A 17,290-nucleotide genomic window follows, 5' to 3' on the forward strand; every position below is an offset into this window, starting at 1 on the left:
CAGACATGTGGGGGTGACGTGCCTGGCACCACGGAGCTAGGAAGCCCTCGGGTTGCAGTCCCGTGGAGCAGCTTTCCTGGCCTGTGGGAGCAGTCATCTTTCCAGCGGGGGGGGGGGGGGGGGGTTAGAACTTTGTGCAGAAATGCTGCTGTTCTCTCTCTCTCTAATGAAGGCCTCATCGAGACGTAATTCATATACCATACAATTCAGTCCGTTAACGTGGACAAGTCAGTGGATTTTAGTATATTCCCAAATTGCAACTGTGCAACCATCACCACAACCCATCTTAGAACATTTTCTCACACACACACACACACACACACGCACACACACACACACACACACACACACACACCAAGAAACCCTGTACACGTTCCTGGTTACCGCTCTTCTTTCCTCAACAGTCCCTCTCCAAACCTGGACACCCACTCATCTACTTTCTTTCTCTATGGATGTGCCTATTCTGACATTTTATATAAATGTGGTGTTTTGTGACTGGCTTCTTTCACTTACATAGTGTTTTCAAGGTTCATTGATGTATCAGCAGTTCATTCCTTTTCATTTACAAACTAGAGGCCCGATGCCTGAAATTCGTGCATGGGTAGGGTCCCTAGGCCTGGACAGTGATCAGAGCCAATCTGTGGGGTGACCGGTGGGGCGATCGGGGGGTGGAGCCTGGCACTGCCCGCTCACCAACTGGCCCCGCCCCCTGATCGCCCCGCTGCTGCCGCCACTGCCGCAAGTCACCTCCCTCTGCGGGGCAACCAGTGGGGCAATTGGGGGGGCCCTGATGGCACCCACCTTGGCTGGCCTGGGGCCTGCTGGCTGGGGGCAGCTCCTGTGTTGAGCGTCTGCCCTCTGCTGGTCAGTGCACGTCATAGCGACTGGTTCCACCATTCAGTTGATTCGCATATTAGGCTTTTATTATATAGGATAATATTCCATTCTTGATGGGCATTGAGGTTGTTGCTGCTTTTTGGCCACTATGAATAATACTGCTGGGAATAGCTGTTACAGGTTTTGGTGTGGACTCATGATTTTGATTCTCCTGGGTGTAAGTGTAGGGGTGGAATTGCTGGGTTATATGGCCACTATGTGGAACATTTTGGGGAACTCTGCTGTTGACATGTGTCTTCAAAAAACCTAGCTTTTGGTCTGCCTTTTGGTGTTTATGAAGAATCACGCATTACATAATTCATATGTATGCGCAGGCACAATTTCTAACAGTAAGTTCCCCTCTCCGACTGTCAGCATAGCAACACATTTTCCATTTTTCCTGAGCTGATATTTTAACTATGCAAACTTTTGTAAGCAGAACTCACTGGTTTTTAATAGTTTACTCTAAATTGCCACGTCTTTTATTTGGTTTTCCTTCGTTGTTGTTATTCCTTAAAGGTTCAAAACCTTTTTACACTATGAAACTAAAGGAACCAAGTATCTTTCCCTCTATTTTACATATGTATAGGTAATTGCTGATATTTGAAGATTTATATTGAAGAGACTTTAATTGTGAACATCTCATAATTCCATTGTTTATGATTGTGATCTTGTAGACTATGGTAACATAATAATACAAATAGGCTGTCCCGTCATGGTAATGCTTTATGGGTAGTATAAATTATCATTATTAATATAATTGTAATAAAGCGTTTCAATTCAATATCAACAGGCAAAGCGTGTTACATTTCATGTTGAAAAGTACGTGTACATCATATCTTATTCCATTTTTTGAGATGTGATGAGTTTTTATTTTGAAAGATAATATGTCTTAAGTAACTTCATGATTTGTGTTTAGGTAATATCATTTATGTAACTGGATATTTTAATCAAAGTAAATGCTTTCTTTATCTGGCCCTAAACTGAAGATGTATCTTTTTATTTCACAGGTAACTTTCAAAATATTATTTCAATTTAACACGACCTATCTCATGGAGAATGTGACCATCCACTTAAGTGCAACAAGGTTGGTGTATGTGTGTGCGTGCAGAATAAGGTCACTTTTAAAAAAACAAGGGCACTTCTATTTGGTAGAAACAATTTAATCCTCTCACTGGGTCAAACCATTTGTTTAGCAGAACACGTTGCAATCACATCACTCACCTCTGCCCAACTGCGGCGACCTCCGTTGACAAGTCCACAGGCTCTGCTCACTTACTCCCACTGGCTGCCCATCACCGTCAACGGAATCCCTCGTTTTAAGGCCCCTTTCAGCAGTTTAATAAATTTCATCCAGATCAGAACTTTACACTGGTTACTCATCAGTCATCAATTATTTAAATAAAACCTCCATCGTATAGGTCCGTGGTCGGCAAACTGCGGCTCGCGAGCCACATGCGGCTCTTTGGCCCCTTGAGTGTGGCTCTTCCACAAAATACCACGGCCTGGGCGAGTCTATTTTGAAGAAGTGGCGTTGGAAGAAGTTTAAGTTTGAAAAATGTGGCTCTCCAAAGAAATTTCAGTCGTTGTCCTGTTGATATTTGGCTCTGTTGACTGATGAGTTTGCCGACCACGGGTCTAGGTGAACAAACCCAGGCGCAGAGACAACGACTTGCCCACAGTGTGTCCATGTGCAAGAACAGTCCCACGGACTCTGGCCCAGAGCCAGCGATGGGAACCGTTAAATCACTCGCCCATGCTTTTTTAATACAGGGGATTGTGAGGTGCATGCATGTGTACATGTGTGTATACACATGTCTGCATGTGTTTACCTAGCATGTCATTGAAATGATAACTGAATCCAGGGAATGATAAGCGTTTAGCAGATAACGCGAGCGTCAATGCTGGGTATGGAAGGACTGTGAGGTGAAGACGGGTTCTAGGTTCGCTCTCAGCCGTGTGACCCGGTGGCGTCTCTGTGAGGGCCTCGTCTCCGATAAATGAGAATCACCTGCGAAAAACGGCCGTTCTGGGCCCCGACTTGGACCGAGGAAGCCGGTATTCCCAAGGGAGAGGCCCCTGACCTCGAATCTAAGAATTGACCCCAGGGTTCTGGTCGGTACCCTCCTGGGAGTCTGAGAAGTGGGACGAACCCAGTGTAGCTGTCACCCCAGCTGCTCTGCGGTCACCTCTGCCCCCCTCCTCGCCCCATTGACAATTCGGGAATTGAGCTTCTTCATGCTTTTATTCAGTTACCCACTTGGGCTGCTCTTGCACACGCTCAGCCGGGCCAGGAGGGCCGTCGGGGAGTGTCTGTCTGATGTGCGTGTGTTTTCCAGTGACAGCGAGGAGCCTCTGGACACCCTCTGGGACAACGAGGCCAGCATCGCTATCCCCGTCAAGTACGAAGCTGGACTCCAGTTCTCCAGGTGGGAGCACGCTGCCTTTTTAATGTGCACATGTACTGATGTCAGAGAGGGAGGGAGAGGGAGACAGAGACATCAACGATGAGAGGGAATAACCAATCGGCTGCCTCCCGCACGCCCCACACTGGGGATCAAGCCCGCGACCCGGCATGTGCCCTGACCGGGAATCGAACCGTGACCTCCTGGTTCAGAGGTCAGTGCTCCACCACTGAGCCACACTGGCCGGATGCAAACTGCCTTTTTATGTTGATGCCTTTCTACTGACCCAGGGCTTCTGAACGTGTGGCCATGGTCCCTGGCCAAGGGCATCGGAACTCCTAGCAAGTTATAGGGAGGCAAATTTGCAGCCCCCCCCCCCTCAACCTCACCCCAGACCTTCCGACTCAGAAACCCTGGGGTGGGCCCAGAAATCTACCTAAATCAGCCCTCCAGGGACGCCTCGCGCGCTCTGAGGTCTGAGAGCCAGCACACTAAACAACCTAAAGCACGAGGTGCCGAGCCACGGGCTGCCCTGGAGACCAGCCTCAGGTCTGAGAGCAGGGAAGACAGGGCCCCTGGCCAAGGCCCGTCTCAGGCCGCACAGCTCCGGCTGCCCTGTTCATGCTCTTTCAGATTGGGCTGCGCAGACGCAAATGGCATACGAATTAGGGTGAAATGTAGTTTAAAAGCCTCATCACTTTATTCTTTCCTTTCTGTGGCATTTCCCTCTTCCTGTAACAGACCACAAAAATGGGAGGACTGCAGGGTATCCATGTAGCGTCTGCTTGTTTCTTAGCCTTTACATGTTATTGGCTATTTTCCTATTTTGCTGTATTCACTTCTCTTGGGAACCTGACTCTTTTCCCAAGAATGTTTTCATTTTTTTTAAAAACAAATGTTGGCAAATACTTACAAATAGTTTTTGTTTGTCTGCTCTAAACGGACATGCACTTAAACTCTGTATTACGCTTTATCCTACGTTCACCCAGAGATCGTGAAGAAGTTGCATGGAGACGGTCGCATGTTTAAGCTTCGCGGTAAATATAGAATTTGAAACAGGGAAAAGATAACTTTTTAAACCTACTTAAAAGTCACAAAACACTAAAAATACCATGTTTCAGCCTGGCTGGTCACTAAATGTGAGATGAGTGAATTCATGGACAAGTTTCACTTGGTAACAATGAGATTTTTATTGGAAACACTAGACATTTTTTAGCATTTTAAGGCCATTGAAGTATCAGTGACTCTTGAACTAAAGTATGTATAACCCTTCTGACCCCCCTCAAAGGTTTAATTTTAGGCTTTGGGGCAAAAGAGCTTGCCTCTGACTTGAAGTCTCTATTAATAAATATCAGGTTCCCTGATCTGAAGAAAGAGAAAGAATGCGGTCAAATAGAAGTTAAACTTTGTTGTGTTTTATTTCTCTTCTTCCTATTCACTCCCTCCAGCTCTGCCAGTGAATACCATATTTCAATCACGGCCAATGAGACTGTCCCCGAAGTTATCAATTCTACTGAGGACATTGGAAATGAAATTAATATCTTCTACTTGGTAAGAAATCAGCCTTACATTAGTATTGTAAGGAGTTATTTGTACATTTATAAATTAAATGGAAGTATTAACAGACACGCAGGAACATTTTGGTTCACCAGTTTCTACATACCAACATATTTTTATTTACTATTTCACTATTTTAAAATAATTTATTCAAATTGATCATTATCTCTGAAGCAGTTTTAAAGACCTGACTCTCTAATTTTCTAATAATAAGACACAATTAATTAGAATGATTTTCTAGAAAAAATAGACTATGAAACCAAATAGATACTACCTCCAATATTTACTTTTTTAAAAAGTATGACTGAGTAAAGCACTTTCTAAAAAATAACTACAGCTATTTCAGAAAGTGATTATTTGAAATTGTCTTGGTAGTATTTCCCTTTACGCAACAAATAAATGTTTATCTCGGTGTGCTCATTGCTACTCTTTCTATGTATTATACCGTAATTTACGTTCTCACTGACACCTCTTTAAGTTATGTTCTTTATTTCAACAATTTTCTTCTGGGATTGTTCATAGCATTGGACAAGGACAAAGAAAAAAGTTAATTCTGGCTTTTCTTGAGTCAGGGTCCTGTTTGGGGAGTGGAGGGACGCAGGACAGTGTGTGGTTGTGTCTGGTGTACAGGTCGCCGGGCCATCGAGCACCCCTGTTTTGGGCTTGTTGAAGGATGCAATTCTCTGTACGGCGTCATAACCAGCCGCCTTCCTTCCGGGGATTCAGAGCATCGCACACCGGACGGCCAGGGAAGACCGCGTCCCCGTGGCTGGGGGGCGCTGCTGGGAGGGAGACGGTCACGCCTCTGTTCTCCCTGCAGGTCCGGAAAAGCGGGCCCTTCCCCATGCCAGAACTCACGCTGTCCATCTCGTTCCCCAACCTGACGGCAGACGGCTACCCTGTGCTGTACCCTCGCCGGTGGGTCTCCTCCGACGTAAGTCCCGGCCGTGGAGCGCCGTCGCCGCTGCCCTCCCCGTCGTGTTCACCGCTCTCTGCTCCACGGGCCACGGTGACGGAGAGCTTTCCCAGAGGCGCGTGGGGAGGCACTTAGGGCCATTTTAAATAACAGTACCTGCCCCCCCCACCCCCCGCCGTGAGCAGCTGCTGGGGTAACAGATGGCCCTGAACTGGGGGCTCAGGACAGCAGCAACGTGTCCCCTCACCATTGGAGGCCTGGGTCTGCCATCGGGGTGTGGGCAGCGTTGGTTCTCCCCGGAGGCGGCGGGGGGGGGGGGGCGGGGGTCCTTCCTGACTCCCCTAGATTCTGGCCGCTGCTGCCGACCCTGGCGTCCCTCACCTGTGGCGGCGTAACCCAGGCTCTGCCCCGTCTTCCCTTCCCTGTCTCCTACAAGCACGCTCACCAGGGGGTGTGGAGCCCCCCTAAATCCAGGCGATCTCAGCTGAGATCATGATTCACCCCATCAGCCATGGACCTATTTCCCAGGAGGTCGCCTTCCCAGCGTCCAGGGGCTGGGGCTCGGCGTGTCTGCTGGGGTCGCCAGCCAATCAGTTAGGGTTTCAGATGCCTCCTCTCCGACTTGTGCCTGAACTGTTCGTTACACCTCTAATTTGTGGGAGGTGCTCAAGCAAAACGAGACTTCTTTATATATATGTGTGTGTATGTATATGTGTGTATATATATATATATATATATATATATATATATATATATATATATTTTATTGAGTTCAGAGAGCAAGGGAGAGGGAGAGAGAGATAGAAACATCAATGATGAGAGAGAATCATGGATCGGCTGCCTCCTGCACGCCCCCCACTGGGGATTGAGCCCGAAACCCGGGTATGTGTCCCGGTTCATAGGTCCACACTCACCCTCGGAGCCACGCCTGCCGGGCAGGCATTGCATGTTTTAAAAATTTTTGCAACACACCAGTGTGCCGTGGCACCCCAGCTGAGAATCGCTGACTTACGTAATAGTAATTCTACTAGCAACGGCCTTTTCCGTGACATCCTCGCTGCTGTCTATTACAACTCAAAAGCGGCTCAGAAACAGGGGCGCTGCCTGGAGGTGGGTGCCCGCACTGGAGAGAGAGCATCGCACACGAACGCAGGGGCTCAATGGCCGTCGAGCGGCCTCTTCGTGTCACTGCGCAGATGGCGCGTCCCTCCGCCCACGTGCAGTGTCTGGCAAAGCTTCTTCCTTCCCTAGAACGCACACTGCAGGCCCCCGCACCTCCAGGACCCTCTCGGCATCGGCTCTGGGAGGGAGACGATCACACTCACGTCGGAAGACTTCAAGCGAGGCACGATGCTGGTAAATGCTCCCCCTCCCCCCACCCCGCCCCCCGTCCCGCCCCGCGTGCTCGCCCGGGAGAGAGTCCGTGTGCACTAAAACCATCGCCCCCGACGGCTGTCACTCCGTCTCTTTCCCATGTCGCCAGCACTGACGCACACCTCGGCCTCCCCGCAGGACTGCAGCACCTGCAGGCTGGCCACCGTCACCTGCAGCCTGGCTCCCTCGGACCTGAGCCAGGTCAACGTGTCCCTGGTGCTGTGGAAGCCAACGTTCCTCAAGGTGAGCGCCGCCTCGCCCGTGACACTCGTGCTGACGACGCCCGGGCCTGCCTTAGCGTGTGCACAGCGGGGCTTCTGTGGAAAGCCCAGAGGTCGGGGGTTTTAAACCTGTGGCCCGGCCCAGCTCTGCTCGCCAGCCGCCGGGCCTCGCTCTCCTTGTCTGCGGCTTCATTCAAGGCCCCGTCCGTGTATGCGTTTCCCAATCCCCTCATCCTCGTTCTCTGCATCTCAGAAGACAAGCACCTTGTAACACCATTTCTCAGTAGTTTAGAACTCGGCTCAGAGTCAAAGGGTTATAGACATGTTAACAAAGAACAGCACTAACACACACTGAGTGGCCAGATTATTATGATCTCTGAACGCAAAATAATCTGGCCACTCAGTGTGTGTGTGTGTGTGTGTGTGTGTGTGTGTGTGTATATTAGAGGCCTAGTGCATGAATTCGTGCATGGGTGGGGTTCAGCCAGCCTGGCCAGGGGGAGGGGACTTAGGCCGTTGGCCGGCCTGCCTGCTGGTCGAACTCCTGGTCGAGGGGACAATTTGTGTATTAGCCTTTTATTATATTAGGATATACACTGGGTGGCCAGATTATTATGCCTTCAGAGATCATAATAATCTGGCCACTCGGTGTATATTACACATTGATTGTATTAAATCAGACCATCTCTCTGTCTATAGTGATACCTAAATAAATAGGTATACACATTTATTATCATACTAGAGGCCCAGTGCATGAAATTCATGCATTGGGGGGGCGTCCCTCAGCCCGGCCTATGCCCTCTTACAGTCTGGGACCCCTCAGGGGATGTCCGACTGACAGGGAATGAGCCTAAACCAGCAGTCGGACATCCTTAGCGCTGCTGTGGAGGCGGGAGAGGCTCCTGCCACTGCCCCTGCGCTCGCCAGCCCTGAGCCCGGCTTCTGGCTGAGCGGCGCTCCCCCTGTGGGAACTCACTGACCACCAGGGGGCAGCTCCTGCATTGAGCATCTGCCCCCTGGTGGTCAGTGCACATCATAGCGAGCTGTTGAGCAGCCTTAGGGTGCTAAGGGTGCATCTGAACAGAAGTGATTTAGACCACGTTCCCGTTCTCTGACAAGGCTTAGCACATCATTAGCATATTACGCTTTGATTGGTTGAACTGCCGGCTGGACTACTGGACACTTAGCATATTAGGCTTTTATTAGATAGGATATATATTTGAAGAACTTTTTAAAAATCTTTATTGATGAAAGTATTACATATTTCCCCCTTTGTCCCCCCCCGATTGGCCTCCTCTAGCCCATCCCTGCCCCCCACCCCAGGCCTTCACCCCCTTATTGCCTGTGTCCATGGGATTTATTTATTTATACTATATATATACACATATATATATACACACACACACATACATATATATAGTAATAAAGTCAAATACATCTGACAGCAAACTGCTTTAGAACTTGGTCCACTGTATTTTGTAGTATTTGTTTCTCTCTTGGAAGTATTTGGCTCATCATATGAAATTTCCATTGTTAGATTTGATCATATTAAGTTGCTATTTTTGCAAGTCGCAAATTCTCCAATGTTGGCAATTTGATGTATAATCCTAAACACACCCCTCTGTACACCTCGTCACCGGAGTGTAGCCGTTTCATGCCCCGCTACGCAGAGGGCGGGCAGGGCTTGGGGCTCGGTTTGCTAAGGGCGCATCTGGACAGAGGGATTTGGACCACGTTCCCGTTCCCTGGCCAGGCTCCGGTGAGAATGTGAGCGCAGGGAGGAAGGGTGGGGACACAGCCATCGCTCGCCACCACCTGTTCCTCTCGGGTGTTAGCCAACCGGTGTCCTTCCTCCCGCAGGCGGGGGCCGGGCGGTGGGGGGCCGCCTGGCCGGTGCCGCCTGGCCGGTGCCGGAGAAGGGTTGCCTTTGGTGGCGGGCCGCGGTGCGAGACGCAGGCGGTGTGTCGTAGAAACCTACACGCGCAACGACACAACCCTTTTCACCAACGTCACCCGCACAACTTAATGGAAACATCTGTGCTTTGGAAAGAAGATCAAACTCAGGGAAAGCTGCACCAAACGAGTGTCCAGCTCTCGCTGCGACGCACGTAACACAACGTATTGCAAGGGCGTCCGTTTGCTTTCCAGATGCGCTTCTCCAGCCTGAATCTCACCGTCAGGGCGGAGCTGCGGAGTGAGAATGCGTCGCTGGTGCTGAGCCCCGGCAGCCAGCAGAGAGAGGTGAGGGCCTGGGTGGGGGCGTTGTCCTCCCCGCCAGTGTGGTGGGTGGCCTGTGTCTGGCGCTGCTCAGAGCCCAGCAGTGACTAGTCCTGCCCCCAGGAGGCGGCTGACACTTTTGCTTCAAACTGTACTTGATCCGCCCCGAGTGTGAGTTGGGGGGGGGGGGCAGGAGGGACCGTGGCGAGTGCGGTTAACGCGCCACCTGTGACTCCCCTGCTCTAACTCTCCCGGGCAGTTGATGTGCTGCTTTTCACCGCGATGACGAGCAAAGCATGTGCCGCTCCCGCCTAAACGCCCACATGTAAACCGCGCGGCGTCTGCGGAGCGGATGGGAAGGCGGCTCCTTACAGAGAGGGTCTGTCCACCCTCGGGAATCCCTGCCGTTTCCCACCGTTCCCCCACTTAGTCCCCGGGAAACTCTCCACAGGGAGGGCGTGTCCTTCCCGGGTACACACGCTGGAGGACCGGTGACCTAACACGGTCTGAGCTGCTCCTCTCGTCCCGTGACGAAGTGAGGCCGAAGAGCGGCTCCCGATGTGGGTCCTCCGGCATCGCTCCCTCACGTCACGGACGGGGGATGGGCCACGGGGCTATTGCTATCGAGTCTGTTTGGGAGCCACCTCATGTTCAGGTGCCTTAAAATTTCGTATTTCAAAGTATCATCTTAATAATTTAAATGTCAACGGCCTCATAAATATTCGCCTTTGAAGACTGTTTGGGCATAACACAGAACATGTGCATATAACGTGTACCGACTGTATACGCAGCGCCGAGCGGATAGATGCGAGGTTGGCCCGCGCCCAGGGAAGCCAGAATTTCACAGGAAGCGCCAAAGAGTGTGTGCGTGCGCATGCTATTGGAAAGGAGTACATTGGATTTCTAAATAGGTTTTGTTAACATTTTTAGAATTAGCCTCTTTCCCCTCGGGGTTACTTTAAAACTCCCCGTGGCGCTTTGTTGTACATTTTACCCTAAAGAAGCACGTCCCTGAATTGTGAACGTCACTCACAGTGACCATTCTGTAGCCGTGTGACCTGAGAGCAGTCCCGGGCCCACCGGGCTTCAGGGCCGTGTCTGAATTTTGGGGAGTTCTGTGGGCCGTGGCGCCTGTGTGTCCCCGTGCCCAGCAGTGACCAGCCCGGGCGCTGAGGTGTGACGGGCAGCCAGTGTGCGGACCCCCCCCCAGCTTCCCTCTCCCCTCCATCCTCTCTCGGGGGGAAGCGCTAGAGACGGTCCCTGTGAAAGGCAAATGCAGAAGCTGGAGCTGTTGTCAGTGGTCCATGTCCCCCCTCGATGTTTTCCCCAGAAACCGAAGCGGGCGGACAGGGCTGAGCAGGGCCGTGGAGGGGGGTGCCCCCGGGGAACCGGAGGAGCCGGGCCCCGAGCAGCCGTCCTCGCCCAGGTTCACTCTGGTTCAGGCCTGACCCCCAGGCTCCGACTGGGTCGCGGGGAGACGGGCGGGACGATAGGAAGCACGTCGGTGATGCAGCTGCAAACGCTCCTGTGTGTGTGCGCTTGGGAGGGTGCGTTTTCCTGTGTGAACATTGGACCCGGTGTGTAGGACATAAACCAGGGGCGCAGCTTAGAATCACAAGTGAAATGAGAAGACCTGCCCGGGTTTTTGTGTCCAAACCCTGCGCGCTGGCACTCCGCCTGCAGGGCGGCTGTTGTGACGCACGGCGTCCGTGACCGGCCTTAAAGCGTGTCGCTCCTCCCCGGGTGACAGTCACCCCTGCCTCTCCCTTCGGAGGCGCAGACAGGCCACGCTCCGTGCATTTCTGAAGGACGAGCTTGCCGTTTTGGGGTGATCGTGCATGGGACACGGCGGCGATGTGGACGACAGGGGGGGCATTTGCCATGTGGGTCAGCGCTCCCCGGGTGCGGCCCTGAGCTGAGTACACGGTGTGGTGGGGGAGGACAGCGGGGGACCCAGCACGCGGGGTCCCAAAAGGGGCTGGCTCCCCGTGTCCACACCCTGTGCCTTCCCTTCCAGCTCGCCATCCAGGTGTCCAAGGACGGGCTGCCCGGCCGCGTGCCGCTGTGGGTCATCCTGCTGAGCGCCTTCGCCGGCCTCCTGCTGCTGCTGCTGCTCATCCTGGGCCTGTGGAAGGTGAGCGCCCTCCCCTCGGCGCCCCGCCAGCGCTGAGGCAGCCCCGGGGTGTCCGCACCGCGCCAGGCCGTGCCACGCGGCAGGGGAAAACCCTGGAAGCATGACCGAGGCACAGGAAAAAGAAAAGTGTATCTCAAACATCCCATTTCTGTCAAAGAAAAAAAAAAAAAAGATCCAAACATCAAGGAGGATCCCTTTCGAGCAGGGTGGGACCTTCTCTCTGCCAAGGGCCGTTGGGATATTCATGACATCCTCCGAGGGCCGTTCAAAAGGATCGACTTCAACATTAGCCCGACCAGCACTTAATTAACTCACCCCAATGCCTGGGCAGGGCCAGGCCAAGTGATTTCTCAGGCGTTACATGGCCCGCGGGCCGGACGTTCCCCATCCCTGCTCCAGCAGTTGGGATTATAGGGAACGTGTGTGTGTGTGTGTGTGTGTGTGTGTGTGTGTGTGTGTGTGACACTGGGCATTTTACATTACGTGTACATTTCTTTCATAAGCAGAGACGAAGGGACACTCTCTTGCATGGGAAAAGGAAAGGGCGGGGTGCCATGTTCGTTTAAGACAGCGGTTCTCAACCTTTCTCCCATCCAAGTACTAACCAGGCCCGACCCTGCTTAGCTTCCGAGATCAGACGAGATCGGGCGCGTTCAGGGTGGTATGGCCGTAGACGGTTCTCAACCTTTCTAATGTCGCGACCCACAGGTTGAGAACCGCTAGCAGGGTCGCCTAAGACCATCGGAAAACACAGATATTTACATTACGATTTATTAACAGTAGCAAAATTACAGTTATGAAGTAGCAAAGAAAATAATTTTATGGTTTGGGGGTCACCACAACATGAGGAACTGTATTAAAGGGTCGCGGCATTAGAAAGGTTGAGAACCACTGGTTTAAGGGTATGTAAACTGTAGAATCGTGGTTACGATAAGCCTTACCCTAATCACATCTTTCTATGTATCTTAAAAGTCAAATGCTCATTTAATGTATAAACAAATATGTTACATTTTATGCCATGGTTTCGTGCCTGGCTGAGGGGTGAGAATTTTAGTCATTAGTTGACGGAAGGGAAATCTTATAGACTCACAGACTCCTATTTCAAATCCTCCTGTAAAACTGGTGACATCTGTTTTCTGCCGGGTAGATCCCTATGTTTACCCAGATGTTGTGCTTGAACTGAGGTATGCAGATTTTTAAAACTCTTAACTCTTTCGTTTTTAAAGAAGCAGAACTGAGATGATAGCTTTTAAGATAAATTTAATAGAGAATAACATCCCATAGAGTTGAATTTAATATTTTTCCAACTTAAGATAAACTTGGCATTTGCCCTATATTTAACCAATTATGTAAATTGATAAACTATATTAAAAATACAGGTTGTGGATACATATTCATTTTTCTTCCCCCCCCCCCAGTATTATTCTGTATTGGGTTCAGGGGTACGGCATGGTGGTCAGACAATCATGTTCTTTACAAAGTGCTCCCCTGATATTTCCAGTGCCCCCGACACCACACACAGTTATGACACTATGACTGACTGTACTTTACGTTCCTGTTGTAATGACCCATCTGTACTTCTCAATCCCTTCCCTCTTCACCCCGTCCCCCCACTCCTCTCCCCTTCATGCTCATGTTTCTAATACCTGAGCAACAGGATTATCTTTAATCAAGTACTGTAAGTAACCAATGCCTCCCGTCAGATTGCCAACAGTTCCGATCATTTCTGGCTCTAAAGATGACCACCTTCCTCTTTTTGGGGGAGTGACCCTCAGAGGAGAAGATGAACAAAGCCACGTTAAAGACGTAGGTCGGCGGCCTTTAGGTCAGTCACTAGAGTCCATAGCTTTTGTCCAGCAAAGTCTCCAAGAGGGAATTGTCCCCCTCCCAAGCCTCTGGCTCTTCCCTATCATAGAGAGACAGAAAGAGAGAGAGAGAGAGAGAGAGAGAGGGAGAGAGAGAGAGAGAGAGAGAGAGAGAGATCCGCGCTCTGCGTGTAATGCCTGGCATGGCCACACGGTGGCACCCGAGGCCCGGCTCAGTGGTGTCAAGGTTACACTTGCCAAGGAATGCGGTTCCTTCCTTACACACTCCTGCAGGGAGAGCCTGTTACTCCTGGTTCCTTCACTGTGGTCCCTGGTTCTCGGCACTGCACGGGCCTGTGTAGTTTCAGGGTGAATTTCTCTGCCGCGTCCCTGGGGAAAGGTGAGGGCAGAGTGGGGACCGGGCCAGCTCACTGCCGTGTGCAGTGTCCCAGATGCTCCCGAGCCCCCGGTTACTTACTGTCTGCACTGGTGCTCACTAGGAGGTGATGGATGTAACCCACGGGAAGGTTAGCAAGCATTTAGTAATGTGACATTCAGTATTTCTCAATAGGTCAATGGTCCTCTCAATTATGTTTAATTAATTGAAGGCCCAGAATTGTTAACATAGTATTAGATTAATTTCTACTCAAGGAGATTAGTATTTATTACTTAAATTCAAGTTATTAATTGTGTTATGTTGGGTATTTTCTCGACAGATTGGATTCTTCAAAAGACCACTAAAGAAGAAAATGGAGAAATGAAATATTTTACAAGAGAAGAAAATAATTATTCAATGATCTATCCTCAGGTTTGCCTCAAATATGTGACAAGAAATTTATAAATATAATTAAAGACAGTCACATAAATTTATATAATCCATCAGGGTTAATCACTTGGAAAATGAAGAGATCAAGCAAGATCCAGAAGCAATACCATATATATTTTATAAAATGATAAAAAATATTTTTAAATAATTACTCATTTTTGTTGAGTATTTAAGCAAAATTACAGTGTTTTGAAGATGAAGAATAACCTGTAGAAATATGTTTATATATGAAATCACCAAAGTATTTAAGAAATGCATAGAAAGATTTTTATGATCATTGAAACATTTATATTCAGAACATGATAAGTTAAGCTTTTTTTATTGATTCCTCATCAATATACATCAGCATGAAAGTCAGCATTTGTAAATGCTGAGAAAGAAATTAACTGAAGAAGATCGCTCCCCCCCCCCCCCCGATTTGAATGATGAACATTTCCCGGGTGGAGGCTATTGTGGACGAAATGGGATTAAGTCGCCGAGAATCACGTGTGACGTGGCTTTGTCTGGGACTCAGCACGTGGAAGGTTTTCTGTCCAAGGCGTTAGGAAACGCGTGCGATTGCGCGGAGATTCCGTCCGCGGGTGGGAAGTGGAGGAAGACTGTGTCACAGCGAGCGCCCCGCCGGACTCCTTGAGCTTTGACCAAACAGCCTCCTCCTGACCTTGAGCTCGGAAGCTCACACACTCCCAGCCAGCTCACTGCAGTGTGCTGTGTCCCAGATGCTCCCCGAGCCCACAAACACGCCAGCTCCCTGAGCGCGGCCGCGCGGCCCGGCAGCGATTCCGCATGAAAAGCCACGTCGTGCGTGGGACCCGCTGACGTGGATGCTGAGCGGGACGTCGCAGGGGAACGGGCGCCTGGGGCATGGCCGTGTCCTCGCCCCTGCACCTGAGGGGCCCGGGGGACTCCTGGTCCGGCCGCCCGCCCTCAGCGTGGGGGAGCATGCTGGCTTGGTTTCCGAAGGCCTCGCTGTCCAAGCTCGCCTGGGACCCCACGGAGGGGCCTGCCTGGGACCCCACAGAGGGGCCTGCCTGGGACCCCACAGAGGGGCCTGCCTGGGACCCCACGGAGGGGCCTGCCTGGGACCCACGGAGGGGCCTGCCTGGGACCCACAGAGGGGCCTGCCTGGGACCCCCCGGAGGGCGGCCTGCCTGGGACCCCCCGGAGGGCGGCCTGCCTGGGACCCCACGGAGGGGCCTGCCTGGGACCCACAGAGGGGCCTGCCTGGGACCCACAGAGGGGCCTGCCTGGGACCCACGGAGGGGCCTGCCTGGGACCCCCGGAGGGCGGCCTGCAGCCTGGCATGTCACCAGGAAGCCGGGCTCCTGCGGCGCGGCCCGAGCATGCACACAGGATCCAGAAACGCCTGCGAGGGACTCCGGGTTTGAAACCTCACCCCACGGAAAGAGGCCGTCCCACGTGGGGTGTGCGGTTGATCTCGAGGGAGCGTCACGGCGTGGACTCACGCGGCCGGAGCTCCCGGGCTGCTGCCCGTCTGGGAAGCGGACGATGCGTGCACAGCGGCCCTGGAACCACCGCTGGAGCGTGTGCGGGGCCTCCGCAGCGACCCCATCTTCCCTCCGACTGCCCGGCACCGGCACCCGTCAGAGGGCCCTGGCTCCGCTTCTCTCCAATCAGTAAAGGCATGAAACGCCCTGGGTTCCATTTTTTATTTTTCAATTTGTTTTTATTGATGTCAGAGAGGAGGGGAGAGGGAGAGAGAAACATCAATGATGAGAGAGGATCATGGATCACTGCCTCCTGCACGCCCCACACTGGGGATCCAAGCCTGCAGCCTGGGCCTGGGCCCTGACCTCCTGGTTCATAGGTCGACCCTCAACCACTGAGCCACGCCGCCGGGCACTGGGTTCCATTTTTTAAAACTGATTTCCGTGGAATTACCTGAGGACTCGGGGTCAGCCTGCCCCATGGCTCTCCGCATGGACCTCTCCGATCCTGATGGTCAAGGTCAAAGCCAGGCCCCCAGGGAGGGCCCAGGTCATCACAGCGGGGAGAAAGGCAGGTCCGTCCGGAGAGCTGGCCTCCCCCTGTGGCTGCACAGCTGTCCACCGAGGAGTTTCCTCCACCCCCTCCCCTCCGGTGCCGAGACCACCCTCCCGCCCAACACGACGTCCTTTGCTGAGCAAAGCTCGGCCTCTGACTCAGAGTCGCCGGTGCACAGTCCCGCGCACAGGGGCCCGCAGCGCCGCCCTGGGCTCACGCATCCTCAGATAGACCAGCGGGGAAGGTGACAGTCACACGCGGCGCCTGAGACGCCAGGAAAGCGGCCCCCGCGCCGGGAGTGCGCGCCCTCAGGCCACACGCTCTGCACGCGAAGGGCGCGTGGAGAGGAGGCGCGGGGCCTTCCCGGAGGGAGAGGAAGGGCTGCTGGGCCGATCAGACACGTGTCGCTTCTGGGTTTTACGTAGAATTTTTAATGAACCTGATGCCCCATTTCCCGAATATGATCCTTTGTTGAGGTGTACGTGTGTCTCCGTGTGTATGCGTGTTTGTGTGTAGGAATGCACACGCACAGGCACAGATTTCATACAAAATGCCCCAGAGCACCACGGGGCGGTGTGCAGGAGATAAACGCAGAAGAGCCCCCACAGAGGAAGGTCTGACTCCTTCCCATCGGCGTTCACCGTGAGCGTCCAGAGCTGCCCCCAAAACAAGGCCACGGGACCCCACAGTACCTGCTGCGAACCTCCCAGCACAGCCCGTGACTAAGACGTAGACTAAGCTTCATCGTTTCATTTTAAGCTATGTAATAGGAAAAGCAGGTGAAAGGTAAGCCTATTTATTAACTTACTATCTGTGTCAAAGTGCCGCATACTTCCTTTTCCGAGTTGATTATCGCTCACCCTGTGAAATGAGCTGTGAAGTCCCTTTCTTGGCCAAGCCATGGCATATTGGTGAGTCATTTATCAGCTCCCTCTCCGAAGGGAAAGGGTTTGCG

The 17,290-nt window shown here is 52.0% G+C and overlaps 1 protein-coding gene across 1 annotated transcript in view; it reads left to right on the forward strand.

Annotated features, from left to right (window-relative positions):
• ITGA1 (integrin subunit alpha 1) overlaps positions 1-16,816 on the forward strand; it is a 113,769-nt gene extending 96,953 nt beyond the window's left edge. The window contains exons 21-29 of the mRNA XM_079790319.1: positions 1,887-1,963; positions 3,216-3,305; positions 4,730-4,832; positions 5,659-5,772; positions 7,006-7,110; positions 7,267-7,371; positions 9,498-9,590; positions 11,584-11,700; positions 14,222-16,816. Coding sequence (XP_079646445.1) covers positions 1,887-1,963; positions 3,216-3,305; positions 4,730-4,832; positions 5,659-5,772; positions 7,006-7,110; positions 7,267-7,371; positions 9,498-9,590; positions 11,584-11,700; positions 14,222-14,266 — 849 coding nt within the window. The 3' untranslated portion in view covers positions 14,267-16,816. The remainder of the gene's footprint in view (positions 1-1,886; positions 1,964-3,215; positions 3,306-4,729; positions 4,833-5,658; positions 5,773-7,005; positions 7,111-7,266; positions 7,372-9,497; positions 9,591-11,583; positions 11,701-14,221) is intronic.
• Positions 16,817-17,290: the final 474 nt, after the last annotated feature.

The sequence above is a fragment of the Cnephaeus nilssonii genome (genome assembly GCF_951640355.1).
Source record: "Cnephaeus nilssonii genome assembly, chromosome: 2".
Lineage (NCBI taxonomy): Eukaryota > Metazoa > Chordata > Mammalia > Chiroptera > Vespertilionidae > Cnephaeus > Cnephaeus nilssonii.